This window comes from Plodia interpunctella, chromosome 6, assembly GCF_027563975.2.
Source record: "Plodia interpunctella isolate USDA-ARS_2022_Savannah chromosome 6, ilPloInte3.2, whole genome shotgun sequence".
NCBI lineage: Eukaryota > Metazoa > Arthropoda > Insecta > Lepidoptera > Pyralidae > Plodia > Plodia interpunctella.
Window position 1 is genome coordinate 613,063 of NC_071299.1, and position 18,558 is coordinate 631,620.

The 18,558-nt window shown below is 35.8% G+C and overlaps 1 protein-coding gene across 1 annotated transcript; it reads right to left on the minus strand.

The window, feature by feature from the left end:
* Positions 1 to 8,810: 8,810 nt before the first annotated feature.
* On the minus strand, positions 8,811 to 18,125 carry LOC128670930 (uncharacterized protein). Its single transcript, XM_053746958.2, has 7 exons — positions 17,973 to 18,125; positions 14,265 to 14,475; positions 13,072 to 13,136; positions 11,312 to 11,503; positions 10,893 to 11,112; positions 10,638 to 10,775; positions 8,811 to 10,560 (listed from the first exon to the last, which is right to left on the minus strand). The coding sequence occupies exons 1-7, from the start codon at positions 18,017 to 18,019 to the stop codon at positions 9,538 to 9,540; spliced, it is 1,896 nt and encodes a 631-aa protein (XP_053602933.1). The 5' UTR covers positions 18,020 to 18,125; the 3' UTR covers positions 8,811 to 9,537.
* Positions 18,126 to 18,558: the final 433 nt, after the last annotated feature.

The following is an 18,558-nucleotide window of genomic DNA, read 5'->3' on the forward strand; positions in this document are numbered from 1 at the left end:
AAAGTATGTTCAACAAAACAAATAAAAGTTTGTGATTTGTTAATACGTATGGAAATGTATGGAGATTACCTATCTGCGAAGTTTATTGTACAAATCTTAACATACGGATTTTGTGGTGGAGATTATTTTCCCAATTTTTTTTTAATAACTTCAAAATGTTTTCCACATATTTGTTTTCTAGATGGACTTTCATATAGTCAATTTGTTATTTTCATGGAGTCGAAACTCTTTTTCTTCTAATCTTCTTCTTCTTCTAATAAAAAATATATTATTTTTTATTCTTCTCAGCTTTATTAATTAGGAAAATTTGTTGGAATCGTCTATGGTGGATTTCAGAAGAAAAATATTTTAATCAAGTACAATTCAAAGGTATTTGTGGCGTCACGCGGCTCGACCGCGTGACGCATTTGCGGCAATTCTCATGTCCGTGACATAAGAGACAAACTCCTGGAGTGCAGCCTGCGCGGGTACGGCCACGTCTTGCGTAAACCAGCAAATTACTTAGGAAGCCGATCCCGCCTGGCCGTCACAGATAGGCTCAAGAACTGCTGGCTTCATATCGTCAAGGATAAGTGTTAATGATCTAACAACTAGAGATGCCAACAACCGTGCGAAACGAGACGAAAATGTAGGAGAGCGGACCCTGGGCTCCGACGGTCAACGGCTGAGGAAGAACCGGAAAAAGGCTTAAGTAAGAAAGAGAGAGAGAGTTAAATGGTAATTGATTTACGATATACTTGTCTACAAAACTACACAAGTACAGTTATAGACTGTGAAAAATACATTTTCCTGAATCATCGCATGACATGGATTAGACTATATTGAAAAATTATCGCTTATGCATAAAAGAGTTTATATTCGTGGATTTTGTAAAGTTTAACGGATTTCTGAGTCACGCTTAGTTTGATATTGATGGATGATTTGAATAACATAATAAATCAATCATTTAAAAAAACTAGAATAGTCAATCTACATACATATATCCTCCCGTGGTTATCGTTAGAGGCGAATAAGGGACATATAACCCTGGCAGCTGATAGACAATAATAGCATGCTAAAGTAGGCTTGACGTCAGCCAGGCGACTCCCTCGACGATCCCTGGGCTCCGCGCAGATACGTTGCTAAATTGAGGGATAAATGCTTATACCGATGAATAATATTAAATTTATTTTATATCGTGTGTTTTGACACGAATTAGATTTTTTGTCTGGAGTCTAGACAGACACAGCGTGGCGTCAACATCGTAGTAACGATAAAAAAGAATTTTTCCTGAAAACAACTTTTAATAAATTAGATAAAAATCTTAATCTTTTTAGGCATTGTATAAATCTATTGGCATATGCCCGCGTATTCGCCCGCGTGAATTTCCCACAGGCACAGGACACAAGACAGTTACTTCTGGATGATAAATTTATGTCTTCATCCATCTTCAATCTACATTGTATGGAATTTCATTACATAATCACAAAGAGAAGATGATTGAGTACAAGAGGTACAAACAAACAAACAAACTTACTTTAGTTAGGATTAGGTTTTATTTGAGCTTTATTTTGTCTACTTTCTATAATTTTTATGCCGCGATGGTCTGAGAGCGAAATTTTAAGGTAGGTGTAAAAGATCCTCAAACTGTTTGTGTTACTGCTAAATGAAAAAGTATTAGTAATGTTATCAACCAAATGTTTCTACTACAAAAAATTATCAAGGTAACAATAAAATGTAATGATGTAAATATTTATCAATTAGTTATTAATGCAATTTTAACATCCATAATTGAATGGCTTGATAGTAATAATTTAAAGATAAATCTTGACAAAACCAATATAATGCATTTTAGTCAAAGACCGCTTGATACGGAAAATTATAAAATACAATATCAAGGCCATGTGTTGAAAGAAGTTGATTCAACAAAATTTCCAGGGCTAACTATAGATTCTAAATTAAACTGGAAACCCCATATCGATGGTCTTAGTAAATGACTTAGTAGTTCGGCGTTTGTACTATTTGTACTAAAGAACGCGTGTATAAAATTAATAATGAGCCATTCGGATCCACTGAACACATTATACCTATGTAAAAACTTTTTCATATAAATAAATTAATAATACTCGACTGACTATAATGGTTTTGACGATCCCAGAAAATGTGAAAAACTCGTGAAAAGCCACTTCGACATAGATGGGTTTACGCCTGGACGTTAATTAGACGTAAACATTGTTATAGGGCATAAACCTTTATGCCCAGGTAACCATACTAAAGAATTGTTTATGCCTGGGCGTAAACAGGGTATAACCTTTTACGCCCGGCGTAAACCATCCCTGCTCTGACCGCAAAGTTGAAGCATTTGCACGCTGCGTCAGCGAGTTTTGGAGCCGGCTTGAATTATTAATGAATTTGCTGTAACCTTAATTAATATTAGAATCTCATCGGGTCAAACTTCAAACATATATATTCAAAAATCGCAATTTCTCGCATAACCTTTTTATAATGCCCGGGCGAAGTGGAAAATGATAGTAATAACACAAATATGATCTCAAGAGACCGCGAGCTCCACTGGGAATATGCTCAGAAGAGAGCCAGATCTCGAAAATTATTAATAACTACTATTTATTTTTAACGACGATAGCCAGAACAATAAGTACTTATAACAATTTATGAAAGGAAGTAAAACAAATGTGAAGAACTGGCGCCAATACAGCGGCGCGCCATATAATAATATATGATGAGCTAAGGATAAGAAGGGAGCTTAGTATGGTGTTTTATATTTTTAAATTACTTCGTGGAATAATTAATAATATGGAAATGCTTAAAATAGTGCAGTTCTGCGTTCCTAACACTACCACTAACTAACTACGTGGAGCTTCGAAGGCAGCCGTGCCTATTGGTGGTCCCTCACGGGAGGACCAACTTGGTGAACAGGTCTCCGCTGGCGCGCGCCATACGCACTCGCGTATTTGATCGCGGACAGGATAAACATCTTCCAGTGTACTCTGTGTGAATTTACAAAGGTTGCAGTTAGGGTAATAAGTTATAGTGCAAATAATTGAATTATATTTAATATTGCTTTTTCTGTTGCATTGGGTTTAAACCTGAATATAATTGGGTTTAATAATAAATAAAATAAATTGCACGAATGCAAAGTCCGGGAGCGCAACTAGTAACCGTAAGATTACAATATTACATAATTTCGATAGTTTACTAACCGCTTAATTCACCTAGTTATTCAATGTGTGAAATACAGATTAGTTAATGTGATCAAATGGTATGCTATTGTGAAGCGAACCATTGTTATACCGGCTATAATTATCGCTGAACCTCAGACCAATGTCGACGCGAATCAACGTACATTACGTAGTTTAAACGTGAGCTTTCAATTGCAGCAAGAAAAACCAGCAATGTGTTACCGATACATAAGTCGTTCCCTGCATTAATTTATACTGTGGGCTGGCGGCAAAGCGTATGCTTTTACTTATACTGTGACACGCGCAATTAACGCGCCTTATTTGGTAATGTTCGCGGTCCTCGATCGTGATTGGCGCTCGCAGTCGCTATAGTCCGTGGATAGGCATCACACGTTCCCGCTTCCCGCGCCCGCTCTCAAGTCAGTCTGTGTCGTCGTTCGTCTTGTAACAGTCGTGTGTGCTAAGATAAATGTTCCGTGATTGTAAAGTGTTAAGGCTCCTCATTGTACGATAATAAACGCTGTTGTACCTACCTAAGTCCACAAATCTTTCATTTCTAACACAATGTACATCCGAAACCGTAAAGATTATATAACTATTTGCCGATAGTGAACAGTCACACGTCAAGTTAGCCTGAGAGTAAAAGGAAAGGTTTATTTTCATTAAATAAATTGGGCAACGTGAAATGCGAAATGATCGTTCGCAGCATGATTTTAATTTCCTTCCGAGTGATTGTTTAACTTAGCACCATTACTCATATACGAATAGAATGAACCAGATAAGCTGTTTTAAATTACCTAAACTTTATGTGTACGAAAATAATTCCTCAGCCATTAAACTTTTCACAAACATTAAATGGCCGAAAATCGTGAAAGGTGAAGAAGAAAACACAAAATTCACTTAACCGAAGCCAAAAGCATACGTATAAACAAAAATGTTGATTATTCTGTTAACAGACTACACGTGTAAGTAAAATTCATTTCAACCATTTCAGACGATCGAAATCAATTATCGCACGAGTGCACTCGTCACCCGAGACCTTTGTTAATTTATTTACATCTCCAAAGTTCGCGATACCTACTCGTGTAGACAACTAAAAGTAATCGATTAATTTGTAAATTTCCCGATGTAATTAGATCTGTTTTAATTTGGAGACAGATTTTATACAATTTTGTCCTGTAATTGGCATAATAACTTGTGAAAGAGAATAACGGTCGTGAAGATTTTAATTGTCTAATCAATAAAGATTTAAGTATTCATGGTATAAAATTACAATTACACTTAGCAAAAGAATAGATGCGCGGAGACAATTGTTACGTGGTTGCTGCTATCTATTAGAAAAAACGCATCAAAATCCGTTGCGTAATTTTAAAGATCAAAGGACACACAGCGACTTTGTTTTCGAGTTGTCCCGAGGAGCACAGAAGTTTTTGATTTTATTTATGAACAAAACAAATGAAAAACCATTAGTAAAACTGTTGAGTAAAGGCTTTTTAGTATATTAATTGAGAATAATTGTATCGAATGGAAAAGCAATTTTAATTCTACCAAAGACTCTATAAACGGTTCCAAAAAATGCTCAATTAAAAAAGCATTCACTCGATAATATCATGATAAAAAATATTCTTTTACTCATTATTTAATATTTAGCATAAACCATCGTTCACATCAAAATCGCAAACCGTGTAATTGAAATTAAATTCAGGACAAATTCTATCCCCTACGGAGTTAATCCTCGTACCGTTCGTTTTGATACTCAAACATTTAAAGTATTTTTAATCTTTAATACTTTGTAAATTACCGTTATTTTAGACTAAAATTGTTGAAGTTTTATTAGTCTAGTAGCGGTGGTGGTGTAATGGTTAAGACCCCCGTCTGAGGATCGAAAGGTCCCAGGTTCGAATCCTACTCGTGCCACATGAGTTTGTATACCAATCTGAATCATGTATAGTAATTTTCATAGATCACCACTTGCTTCCAGTGAAGGAAAAACATCGTGAGGCAGGTTGCACACTTGTTGATTATTAACTTGTGTGTGAAATGGAGAAGGCAATGGCAAACCACTCCATTAATAATGCCTAGAAAGTTGTTACGTGTGTTTCTTCCATATAATGACCACGACCCTCAGTGATGAGCAATACGACTATGCAGAAGGATTATTCTATACTAATATTAATAAATGTAGTATTGGATGAGATTATAGTATGTAATCCATCAAGTCATTTATTTCGGACCAAAAATACATCCAATAATGTTAAGAAAGAGAACTTATTAAATAACTAGCTTCGCCCCGGGGCTTCGCTGCCGTGGGAATTTCGGGATAAAAGGTACCCTATGCGTTATTCCAGGTTATATTCTACCTGTGTACCAAATTTCATAACAATCCGGCCAGTAGATTTTGCGTGAAAGAGTAACAAACATACACATACACACATATTCCTCACAAACTTACGCATTTATAATATTAAGAGGATTAGTAAGATCTCAGAACATTACAAAGGAGCTCTTCTTAGGGTTTACCTGTAATAATTGGATTTCTTTGTAAGTGGCAACGTGTGAGGGACGAAAAGGCATTATGTAATTAACAAAAGTTCCGAAGACGTGACTCACGTGGATTAAAATGCGTTCGAAACTTGTACTTTCTCATACTCGTATGTTTTCGGTTTCATTTCAAGACGGAGATTTTGAATAATCAGTAAATGTCTTTCAATTTCTTTAAGATCTTTAGTTTTCCTTTTGTATATAGAATAGGTGCTAGTTTTTTTTATATACTATATTTTATGTACTACATTTTATATACTACATTTGTGTTTAGGTGTTAAAGTCAATGTGTATCTGGAGAAACTATCTTTTACTGCGGTTTCAATTTCTTCAAATTACCAAGTTTGTTAACTTTGTAACAAACTTTGGTAAACTGAGCTGACTAATGGTGTACGTGTTTCTTTCATAACAAGAAGTCTTAAGCTCCAGTCTCGAGGGAAATATCAGAATGTAACTTGTATATACCTTCTTCATAGTCGTATTCCTCATGGCTGAGGGTCGTGGTCATTACGTGAAATAAAACACACACAACAACTTTCTTGGCTTTCTTAATGGAGTGGTTTCCCATTGCCTTCTCCATTTCACACACATAATAAGAATTAACCAGTGTGCAGGTTTCCTCACGATGTTGTCCTTCACCGGAAGCAAGTGGTGGTCGATGAAAACTACTATAATATGAGTCAGATTTAATACAAGTAGGATTCGAAGAACCTGGGACCTTTCGATCCACAGGCGGCCGTCTTAACCATTACACCACCACCGCTTCCTTCGTATATATATACCTAAATAGATATTATCATTTTAGTTTTGTCAAAATCTTGAACACAAAAATATACCTGCACCCATAGGTATATGAATTTCGTTTCATTTTAGTATAAATAGTATATATCCTTATCTTTTATCTTCCTTAAATTTTATAAATGGATGGAGAAGACCAAAGAAAGGGACACCCATGTGTCCCTTTCTTTGGAAGTCTCCCCACTTGCTTTCCATAAAGCAAGTGGGGAGACTTTTGCCCAGCAGTGGGACATGCTATAGCTAATAAGAAAAAACATATTATTATAAAAAAATCCTCTGCCGCGTCTATTGTCCGTCCGCGATAAACTCAGAAATGACTGCACGGATTTTAAACGCGGTTTTCACCAATAAATAGTGTGATTATTGAGGAAGGTTTAGGTATATCATTTATTAAGTTTTTATTATATTATTTACAGTTGAATCCCAACGAATACTTATTATAAAATGCGAAAGTAAGTTTGTTTTTTTGTTACCAATTCACGTTCTATGTACTCAACCAATTTTCTTGACATTTTATATACATGTAATTTCAAGTATGGAGAAGGACATAGGGTACTTTCATCCTGGAAATATAACGCGGGCGAAGCCGCGGGCAAAAGCTAGTATAATATAAAAGTCCAACCTCAGCCGGCCCTTAACTTCGGAAAGAAGAAACAACGAAGATAAAAGTTGGATATTACTTCCTAATTAAAGTTAAACGACCGTGAGTCGAGCTTAAAAATAGTTGAAAGCCAACGGAGAAGTTATCGAGCTTTAGTTTCTGTTAGCTTGAGCTTTCTACACATGCGATCACATTTTACACTTATATTCATAGTCTGGACTCAAAAATAATACATAAAGATAACTTTTATTACTTACCAGCTACGCCCCGTGGCTACACTCCCGTGGGAATTTCGGGATTAAAAGTATGTGTTATTCCAGGTTACATTCTACCCGTGTACCAAATTTCATAACAATCCGTCCAGTACATTTTGCATGAAAGAGTAACAAAAAGACACATCCTCACAAACTTTCGCATTTATAATGTTAGTTCCAACATTCTAAACTCATCATCAGCCTACCCTTATCCCACTTTATGTGGGGTCCGTACAGCATGTCAGTCTCCTCCACTTCTCCCTGACTGATGTTAACTTAACAATCTACAGTTTAATAATATTTTATGAGGTGTTTATTAGGTGTTAATTTTGAAAATTACTTGGTAGTTTCGACTACACATACAGCTCTTCACAGTTGGAAATCCAAGAAAAGCCCTCATTATTTCTGTTGAAGACCGTCGACTCGAAGAATCCTTTGTTTGTAAAGTCGCCGTAAACATTCCCGTCTCCTATTTCTATGAACGTAAAATCGGAAAAACATTCATAGTACTTAGGTATACTGTTTTGATTTTAATGCACTTGTGAAAAAATATACAACACTAAGTAGGGCGAATGTATAGGACTGCAGGTAGAACAGGAATATTTTGTTTGCAAAATGCTTGGCCTTCCACGGCTTTGTCTCATGTAACTGTTTCTTATCCGCTATCGCCGCTAATCATTACACAGATGCGATAGTAGGTGTATTTGTTACCTCCGCTTTATTTATTCAACCAATTTTCTTGTAAATCTATATTTATAACCAATATTATAACCAATTTTCTTGTAAGTAAATCTACTTAACAACGAAAGGAGTACGGAGAAGGACATAGAGTAGCTATAATTAATTCATAAAAGAACTGTTTCTGTGAGCATTCAACACGACCAGAGCTACGGGCAACAGCTAGCACAAGATAATAGACTATAGAAAGGGAAAACCCTAGATATTAAATTAAAACACCCAAATCAATATCTCCAATAATAGCCGGAATTTCAAGGTTTAATTAAATTTTATTAAAAACCAGAGCCGACCCATCCGTCAATGGGTTGAATGGCTTGTTGATTAAATGGGAGTTGAAATGTACAGTCAGTCAGATATAACTGATAACTAGAAAGAATGGAAATAAATTCAGAAAAAAGGGGAAGGTGAAACTTTTTGCGTAAAATTAATACACATTGCGTCATAATGGCGCAATGTGATTGGTTCGCTGCGTCTCACTTCGAATCGCCTCGATGGTGACATTTAAATAGCAATGTCGCACAGGGTTCGCTCCATCTCCCTGAGAATCGATTCGATAGAATGCAAACCCGCACTTCGCCCTCTAATATCAAGTACAATCCTTACATATGGAATTATTATCCCCCATAACAGGACGTTTTGTAGTATAAGAGTTACTGTTGATTAGAAGATAAAAACAATGTGCAAAATAAAAAACGCGTATTAAGTCTCAAAAATATAATAATCTATCCTCACTCATCAATAATATTAATAACAATCTATAAAATCTCACATACATACATCGGTTTAAAAAACACTCGTCACACAAAACCACTCTGTACCTAAAGTAGGAATAATTTGGTCACAAAATCCTTTATTTCTAGTAATATCCTTCATAACTTTCATATTTTTTTGCATATTTCCTCAATTATAGTTCCAAACAAAACATTTATTACCGTTGACCTAAACCTTATCTTCAGGTTTTCATAGGTTGCGGTAAATATTTTGGCCGTATGCTTGTTTCTCTACTATTTATATCAGAGATGACTGTATTAATATAATAAATTACATAAGTACACCGAAACATATTAATAAACAGACACTACAATATGAGAACTGAAACTGAAATAGGTTTTTTCTGAAAAACTGCGTCGTCTTACGCCTTGTAAGTATTAGTGCATATACTGTATGGATCTATTTTAGTGGTCTCGAATATTGTTTACAAGGATCGGTCAAAGAGAATCAAGAAATTTTAAGGCTTGATATACATTTCTGATTGTGACTTATTGGACACAATTTATTGACATAAGTTTCTTTTATTTCAACAATACGGATACTTCATCAACCAACATTTATAGATTAATATCGGCTATATATATATTTATTGGTGTCTTCTCAATAAACGTTCGTAAAAAGCAATACTCAACATCAATCATCATTCTGACTTCCATCATTTTTTTCCAAGTAAATCATCTAAGAGATCCTGATTAGTCAAATTTGAGTCTCCGAGCAAATTGGTTTTGGATTCTGTTCTAGATCCTCTTCTACCTGACAAAGACCTTTTCCTAGGGACTGGTATATCAGTAAATACTTGATCTGTCAACATTTTAAAATTATTATTTAATTCTGTCAATGCTTCCGTTGGTATTTCACCATTTGTATTAACATAATCGTTAATTTTATCGACAACTTGCAATTGCTGCACCAATTTATCACTCTCAAATTGGGAGCTTTTAAATTGCTTTAAGTGTCTATCTATGACTTTACTGCTCTTTTCTATATCTTGAATGATATCCTTGCAGTATTTATCAATTGGTTTGCCGGCCAATTTCTTGTCCAAATTACTGTTTTCACGTTTTGGCATAACCCTATCTTTATCTGCACTCCCTAATGTCCTATCCAAATTACTGACCTCTCGTTTAGGTTTCATTATTTCATTTTCTATCATATTATGGCTGTTAATTTTAACTGTCGTAGTAGTTTCTTCAACCGTAACGTCATCGTAGAATGACACATTAGAATGCCTTCTGCCTCGTGATTTTGGTCGTTCTTCTGCTTCCTCCTCTTCCTCAATTTGTTCTTCGATAGAATGTTCTATAGACCCTCTTCTCAAAGCACTTGACTTTCTAGATGATGGCTCTTCATTCATCTTAATTTTAGTAAGCAGATCCGCTTTCATAGATTCTATCTTTTTCTGTACTTCATCTGGATGTGTATTTTGAAAGTCAACTTCATCAAAAATTGCCAAATCAGCCATTCCATCCTGAACAGTCTTAGCCAGCTCCAACATGTTATCGTCAGAAGAACTCTTGGAAGGTTTTCTCGGGTTTGGAGTAGATCTGCTCGTGGAATTGGTTCTGCTTCTGGCGTATGCTGAACGCGGTTCAGTCGAAGAGGAGGTGTCATCATGCGACATTGCACTGCTGATGTTTCGCGAGTTTTCACAAAGTTTCGCGAGGAAAGATTGTTCTACCTGCAAAAATATATTATTTCAATCAAATTCTTCAAACACTAGCTCATGCGAGTTAGTTTTTACTAAGAAACACTTACATTACGCTCATCAGATCGAGTGTTTTCTTGTCCGGGTTTATTCTTACTGACTGGTCGCGGTATGGTCGTTAAAGATGAAGATTTCACTGGTGATTTTACAGAACGACTGGCGGCCGTACTTAACATCTTTTCCTTCATCTGAAAGAGATATAACAATAGAATGCTTAACGACATTTCCATACAAGTTTTATGTTCTTTTACAATTGAAAAAGATTCTAATTTGACTATAAGTTGAAAAAGGCGGAAGTCTGTAACCTCGATGATAGTAGACAGTTTGTCAGCATTGGTGATAGCGAGGTCCAAGTCGTGCCTGGTGTCCTTGTGCTTGTTGATCTCGTTCTGCAGCTGGTGCCTGAAATTCTTCGCTTCCAGTGCTATGCGCCGCTGCAGCATGCTGATGGTCTCATTCTGGGAGTTCACTTTTAGGGTGAGGTCTGCGACTTGCGCTTGGAGCTTTTCGCGTTCTAGAAGATTCCTGAAGATGAGATGTAAACAATATAATATTTTAAATGGTAAACCATTTATTTACAGGCAAACTGGCAACTAAGGAAATCATATTTTTAAATTTTGATATTTCAACTAGAACTACCGTGAACCATTGATTTTGGTTCACGGTACGGTTTCGAGCCTTCCTTTTGTTTTTTTGTGGCGAGAAATAAAGACATTATTAGTACCGATCTTTGCTCAGCTCCAACAAATGTTGATGTTCGTCTTTAAGTTGCTGCAGCTGCGTGTCTCTCTCTTTCAACTTCTGCGCGGTCTCCTTGTACTGTTGCTTCAGCTGTTTGTACTTCGTCTGCTGCACTCGCATCTCCTCACTGTGAGAGTTGAGGACTTGTGGCAGCTCCGCGTTTGAGTTCTCATACCTAAACGTGAAGTAATAATAAATGTTTATAAACAGACAACACCAATGGTCTCACTACTAAGGATGCCGAAGACCGTATGAAGTAAAGAAGGAAAAGTTGATGACAGTTTTTGGCTGAGCAATCCGGAAAACAGAGAAATAAATAAAAAACAAACTCAATGGCATACTCAGATGAACGAAAATGCAGAAACGAACATAATACCAACAGAACCGCATATCTGTGAACACAAGTACAAATATTGGCCCGCATCCGATTTGGAAATTCAGAATTCAAGTACCAGGATTTGAATGCAGGTTCTCCAGATAAAGGACGAGCTTGGTGACTACGGCACAACGCCGTAAAATATCAATCGATGATCTATATAGCTTAAAATTGTCATTGTGCTGGATCATGCTTCGTTGGAGATCCCGAGTCCGAAATGATCTTCTTCAGATTGACCTTAACTTGGCCCGCAAACGAAGAAATCGAACCTGATGTCGGAAACACGGAACACACTTTTCTTACAGACATCAGGCAATTCAACATACAATGTGACCACAAACACGTATTCTTTGCGTGGGAATGAACCCTTCGAATGCAATGAGGCAAACGCCTACATGCACCTTTAGTCCGGTGTAAAATGTAGATTAGTTTATCTAAGACCCTCTTCCACACGAACTATATTTAGAATTAGCTCTTGCAAGCACTTTCGCGCGTTTATTTCGTTCATAACTGAATATTGTCAATATCTCGTGTTCTAAGCAACAATACGTTGCTTGATAAAACCAATACAGATCTGAAGTTAGACCGCCAAATAACTGTGTGTTTTGAATCGTCTAACTTAAAATCTAATTCCATAATTAATGCGTGATGCTGAACAAACAAAGACAGGCAAAAATTTAAAAAAAATGTTTTGGTATCTGTTAATCCCATAAAGACGTCATATACCTAGTACACTAACAGTTTTATTATATGTATAGATATTGTTATGTATTCGGCAATTTTTATTTACGCATCGAATCGCGAGTTTCAAGGTGTCTTCAATTCCTCCGTAACATCGAACGCTTTTAGCGAAAATCGTTTAAATTCAGTACAGAAATAGAAAGCGTTCGCGACAATTCGATTACAAATGAAATCTTTTGTTGACTTGAAAGTCGATGCTGGATGTAGGCAAATAGAATAAATTTGTAAAGATGGGGTACAAAACGTGTGTTATATTATTTCTAAGAACAAACAAAAACAGGGCAGCCAACACTCTTGAGTGACTGAAAAATGGGAGCGTACTGGCTGAATACAAAATTTGCCAGAAAGAATGCGAAACATCGTGATTTTACAAGCTTTTGTTCAGTTTCACCTGTTCCGTTGTCTGTAATCAAATCGTGCAAGTGAAGATTTCTCCCACTTCCAGTTGGCATACAGAGTTGAAATTTCCCACGTCGCTTCAGTTTCCATGAATGCATTATTACGATAAGCATTACGTGATAGTGCTGCCCGGAATTTTCGTCAGGCGTTAAATGCCATAAGATCTCTCTGGCGAGACAATAAAAGCTTGTGGCAAAAATGACATTTTTGTAAAACAAACTTGCTACCTCTGCAGGGCGATCTCTTGCTTCTTCTGCAGAGCTCGTAAAACACGGTTCTCGTTGCTCAGTTCCTGAAAATATAGTGTCAAATTAATGTTAAAGGCATCAATCACGACACGCTATCGTAGCCCTATTTTCTAGAATCTTCCTGTAAGTATAATTTAAAAAAGATCTTTCGTGGAGTGAAAAGGTAATCATCTTAAAAATCATCGTAAAAACTTTTTATCAAATCAAAAATAATGTAAAAGCAATAAAAAAATTTACATAACACATATTAATATTGAGAATTTTTAACTTTGTTCAAAAATTCTTTGTCACTATGCTGTGCTTTGTAAACTAACATTTCATATAATTATTTTCTTTTAAAACAGTTTATATTTTACATAATGATAATAATATATGGATATATATGCATATACGCCTGCAATGGCAGGCGCCATTAAATTTGCTCTTTTGAAGAGAGACCTAAATTATCAATCTGTTTTGATTACTAACTACACAACATAAGGTAGTTATTTATTAAGGTTAAGTGATACTGTAAAGAAGCACACATACCTAGGTACAATTTTCCATTTCTTAACATACAACACCGCATTCCTTTTTAGTCAGTTGTAAAATTCACGCAATAATACAATTTCTGAAAACTTGAGCGCAGCTGGGCCGTGTATAATACGCCTATGTTCACAAACTCAGTGCTATTTACGGAGCAAACTTTATAATTGGGTTCATTTGTTTTGATCACTGATTAATAATAAGTGCTCAATTTTAAACTTTTGAAGGACCTCGTAACGTCAAAAGTTTCCGAAAATCTAATAGGAAAGCTGTTAACATTGAATTGTTCAAACATGGTTTAAAAGCCGTATCCTCACTATGCTATATGCTCGAATACATTGTATTCCTAGATAGGTGCTCATACCGCTCGTCTTATTTTAAAATAATTACACATTATAAGTGAACAGTTAGCAGATTTTTGGTGGTTTCTTCCTTCCCCAAAAAAAGAAAACTCACAAACCACGCAATAAATATAAGGCAAGATTTTAATTAATGATTTAAATTGTTGGCTGACAGCACTCGCTGAGTCACGAACTTGACCGGACGACCGAACGGTTGGACAATGCGTCGTTGAGCGAGCTTAATCTCTTGATTTATGCCACTGGTTAATTGGCAATGTTTAGCCGTTAATATCTTCGTTAACTAACCTGTAGGTGATAATGCGCATCAGCGAGCTGATTCTGCAGTTGTTTAACTCGGTGAGTTTTCGCCGACAGCACTCGTTGAGTCACGAACTTGTCCGGACGACCGTTGAGCGAATGGTTGGACATCGCGTCGTTGAGTGGGTTGAGTCTCTTGCGCTTGTTGAGCAAGTTGAGCCGGGAGTTGCTGCTGTATACGCTCTCGAGCGATTCTTTTCTGGAAGGAATATTGACAAAGATTGTGTACAAACTGGTTTTGCATATGGTGCAACATGCGCTGAATGAAATCTCTGCAATATTCAAGCTAAATTGAGAGCTACGTTTCCAAGGTTCATCCTATTCCTATTAAAAACTTCACATCAAATTAAAATTCGTTATTCAATTTAGTTACTAAGTCTAGTGCCCACTTCCATAGCGCAGGTGAAGAAGAAGCGGCGCAATAAACTTCACCGCGGCCTTTTCTCCAAAGACGTTAATTAACAACTGTAGGTCTTATATTATAAATATATTAAAAATTTAGAGGACGAATTTACATCATTATTAAAACATTTCAAAATTTAAATATAAAAAAAATGGATAGTATTTTCAATAAAATTATTGAAAATTGTCAATATATACCTATCAAACCTAAATGCATAAATTATGTGGGCACGAGGGTTCATTATAGGAGATAAGGCTGGTATCTCTCTCTCATCCTCCCGTCACCTTTTTTAAAAGTCTGCTGTGATTTAACGCTATTTGTGAAAGTTACTATTACCTATCAGCGGTCATGGCTGCGTGTATTTTAGTCACCTCGTACGAAATCCACCCTATGAAGTGGTCCTATTTTAGGGCGGGATCCCGTCTAGAATATAAACCAACCTAAGCAACAGATATTATTTTATCAATTGAACAAAAGATATCGCGATAAGTGGATTAAGCAGAACCCAATCAATACCGTTCCAGTAAAACCTCGAGTACATGATAAGTAGGCTACCATGCATAACTTATAACAAAATAGTATCGACCTAGATTAGAATTGTACTAGCTTACGGTAGGTACCTACTTACTATAGGAACAGGACACAAAGACAACAATACCTATGGTGGGCGCATTGCGGCATAGCTAACTGGAATCGGTGGAAAAGTGTTGATTAACAAAAAATCGCTGGCAAGATTTCAGCTAACAAATTTTTCCCAAGCCTTTATACCTGCAAATCCGAGGAATTCTAGTAGCTTCGAGAATCCCAACTAATGTTATAAAAGCGAAAATTTTCGAAAGTTTCTTTAAGTGCCTATTAGGTACCTATTCGGGCTTCACCCTTAACCAATTCGACTCAATCAATGTTATATTTCGCATAAGTACCTAAGTACATCCTAATCTAGCTAAAATTCACTGCTTGGCCAATGTTGATGAATTCCGAATAGATACCAGAGGTTAAACTTGGATTACCGCAGGCGGAGCTGTAGGCAACAGCTAGTTCGCGGTACTGAACAAATCTTGAAAGAAAACAACAATCTTACGACACAATATTATGACGCCGAGACGCCTTGGATAAAAATCATATACCGCATGGCCGCTTCTTCAAAATTGAAATGAATCACCATTAACACGGAACAGTTCACCGAACTTTGGCAAATAAATTCAACATACATTGCTGACTGGGGTGGCTACTGTCCCATAAAAATCTCGTCCACTGGTCGAGTAAACATTTCCTAAAAATGACAGTGGTCAGGTCGGCTACAAATATCTACTGATTGTCGAGCAACCAATTGTCAAAAACTCTTTTTTTAAGGTTTTCCTGTTATCTACAATCAATGATATATTTTGTATTTTGAGAAAATTACATTATTTTATGTTTGTTATAAACAGTTTTTATAAAAGTTTATTTTATTATTATATTTTTCAATATTATTTTGATCACCAAATCAAAACAAAAATCATTATAGACGAGATGGTCCATTAGCCACCCAAGTCACATTGTTGGGATTTCATTGCGGTAAATAAAAGTTCTCATACAAACTACGCAATATTCGCAAATTCGCGTTGGCATGCGAGTTCAGCGTTAGTGTTTAGCCGGCATAAAGCTTATTTTTTAGGCCGGCTCCGACCACGGCCTATCTAAACGAAAATGTATCTAACCGGGATCAAGCGAATTTAAAAGAGAAACACAAGATACTTATAAAAAGTCCAGTTAGGTAGCAGAGCACAAAAAGAGATTATCATCATAAGAACGTCCTCTTTTACTGTATTCTGTAAGAGAAATAAAGTGCCATTTGTGTAAAGAGACAGAGGTAGGTATTTGTTTTTCTGCTTACTTCGTTAAGAAAATTTCATTTGCCTCTTCAAACAGCTCCCTAAAGTACCTAGTTACCAAAAAGGTAACACAACGAATAGCCTTTGAAACAAAATATTTAAATTACAAGATAAATACCACGCACATAGACACACGCGGGAAACTGCTCGCTTTTCCTTTACCGTTGGTTACTTTGCCCATTTTATTGTTTTTAAATTTTATTGCAAAGAATTTCTGCACGGAATTTAATTTGACTTTTTATATTTCATAGTAGATAGGTAATACTTTTTTAATTTGCTTTTTTTTCTCTTTTTAAATTTTTATTGACAGCAACTAAGTTATTCGAATTTATTCGTAACGCCAAAACTCGATGAGTGTCAACGAAAGACTGCAGCCGGTATGCAAGTTGGTTGAAGCGATACTGCCAAATAAACCTTTATTTATACCTAAGTAGGTATATTGTAGGCGGGCGTTGATACCGTGTATGAAATTTCAATAGGTGCTCCACTACAGTTAATGAATACCCGATAACAAAAAGCTAACTGGTTCGCACCAGTTAGCTGCGTCTGCATTAGGTATTACCTCTAAAAAGTAGGTGTGTATATAATTGGTAAAAATCCTATTTTTGTGCTCCTAGGCCTACAAAATCAGTAGGTACCTACCTAATTTTTACCTTTTAAAATTATGGCCATGAAAGATTTTCTTCTTTATAATGTACTTGTAAGATAACATAGGTACCTACCTAATTCTTTTATGACTGTTAAAAAAATATAGCATCACCCATGGCACCACCCAAGTGGCAAAGTATGATATATGTTTTCAACGCAAAATATCCTACCATTTCGTAAATTTTATCCATCAAACAGAAAGGTGTTCGTCTTCAGGACTATGAAATTTCGTTCACTTTTTTCTAAAGCCAACCTAATACTGTATTTTTAAATATATCTAATTACATGGGAGCGAAAGACTTAATATAACTTATGCCATGCACACCAAAGAATTCAATACTCTTGCTTGTGGCATTGCATGATAGGGACCAAAACTGTTTAAACGAGTTTATTTCTGCATTTCTACTCAGCAATAAGTAGTCGTGCTGAAATCCCAGTAATTAGTACCTTTTTTTGAAAATTACTACCTATATGTATAATACAAAATTTGACGTGAAATAGTGCCTGTGAAGTTCTAATCCCAATTAGTTAACTAATAGGTACTATAAATGCAAAAGTAAGTTTATTTATCTTCAAGCTCTATCTGCTCAACCAATCTTCTTGAATTGCACATATATATATATATAGTTTGAAGTACAGAGACGGATATAGGGTACATTTCATCTCGGAAACATAACTAATCTTGTGGGAATTTCATGCGGGTGGAGCCGCGGAAGATGCTATTTCCTACAGAAATTACTTGATTTGACTTGTCATACAGAAATTACTCACCTTTGTTCTTTCTTCCTGTCTTCTGGTATCAGGCTAAGCACTGACATCCTTAGAATACAAACTCCATACTAAAATAATATAAAACCACCCGTAGGGGCAACTATTTTGATAAAAAGTTGATTTCTCGTGAACGATTTGTTGTGTCGCCGTCGTCGTGGTAACCGATAACTTGTCAATCGATTTAATTCAATGGATTTTTTTTTTGCTACTGGCCACTTCTGCATTTGCTATATATATATTATTTTTTAATTCGATAAAACAAAATAAAATAAAAAAACACTAAAGCTTCTTCACTGGTCAAAACTGTTTTTAGATAGTGGAAGTGGTACACTTATGCTTGATGGAGGAAGTAAAATATTTTACTATTTTCAGACATTTATTTAAATAACCATTAATATCCTTAGCTTATTCCAAGAATACCTACATCACAAAATTAGTTCTTGCTGTAAACATATGATTTTTGATGTTGATACCTGAATTCTTTTTTTAAATTAATTATGATATACTATGTCCATCAGAGAACTTCATATGGCTGAGATGAAGATAATACATTGTTAGCAAGTACGATGGGAGACTGGACATTCGG

What these genes read in the sequence shown, in the direction of transcription:
- LOC128670930 (XM_053746958.2), bottom strand. Translation starts at nt 18,019, where the DNA reads ATGTCAGTGCTTAGCCTGATACCAGAAGACAGGAAGAAAGAACAAAG. An exon ending in GACAGGAAGAAAGAACAAAG is followed by an intron (nt 14,476 to 17,972) that starts GTGAGTAATTTC and finishes TATTCCTTCCAG; the next exon opens with AAAAGAATCGCTCGAGAGCG. An exon ending in TTGGAGCTGAGCAAAGATCG is followed by an intron (nt 11,113 to 11,311) that starts GTACTAATAATG and finishes TCTCATCTTCAG; the next exon opens with GAATCTTCTAGAACGCGAAA.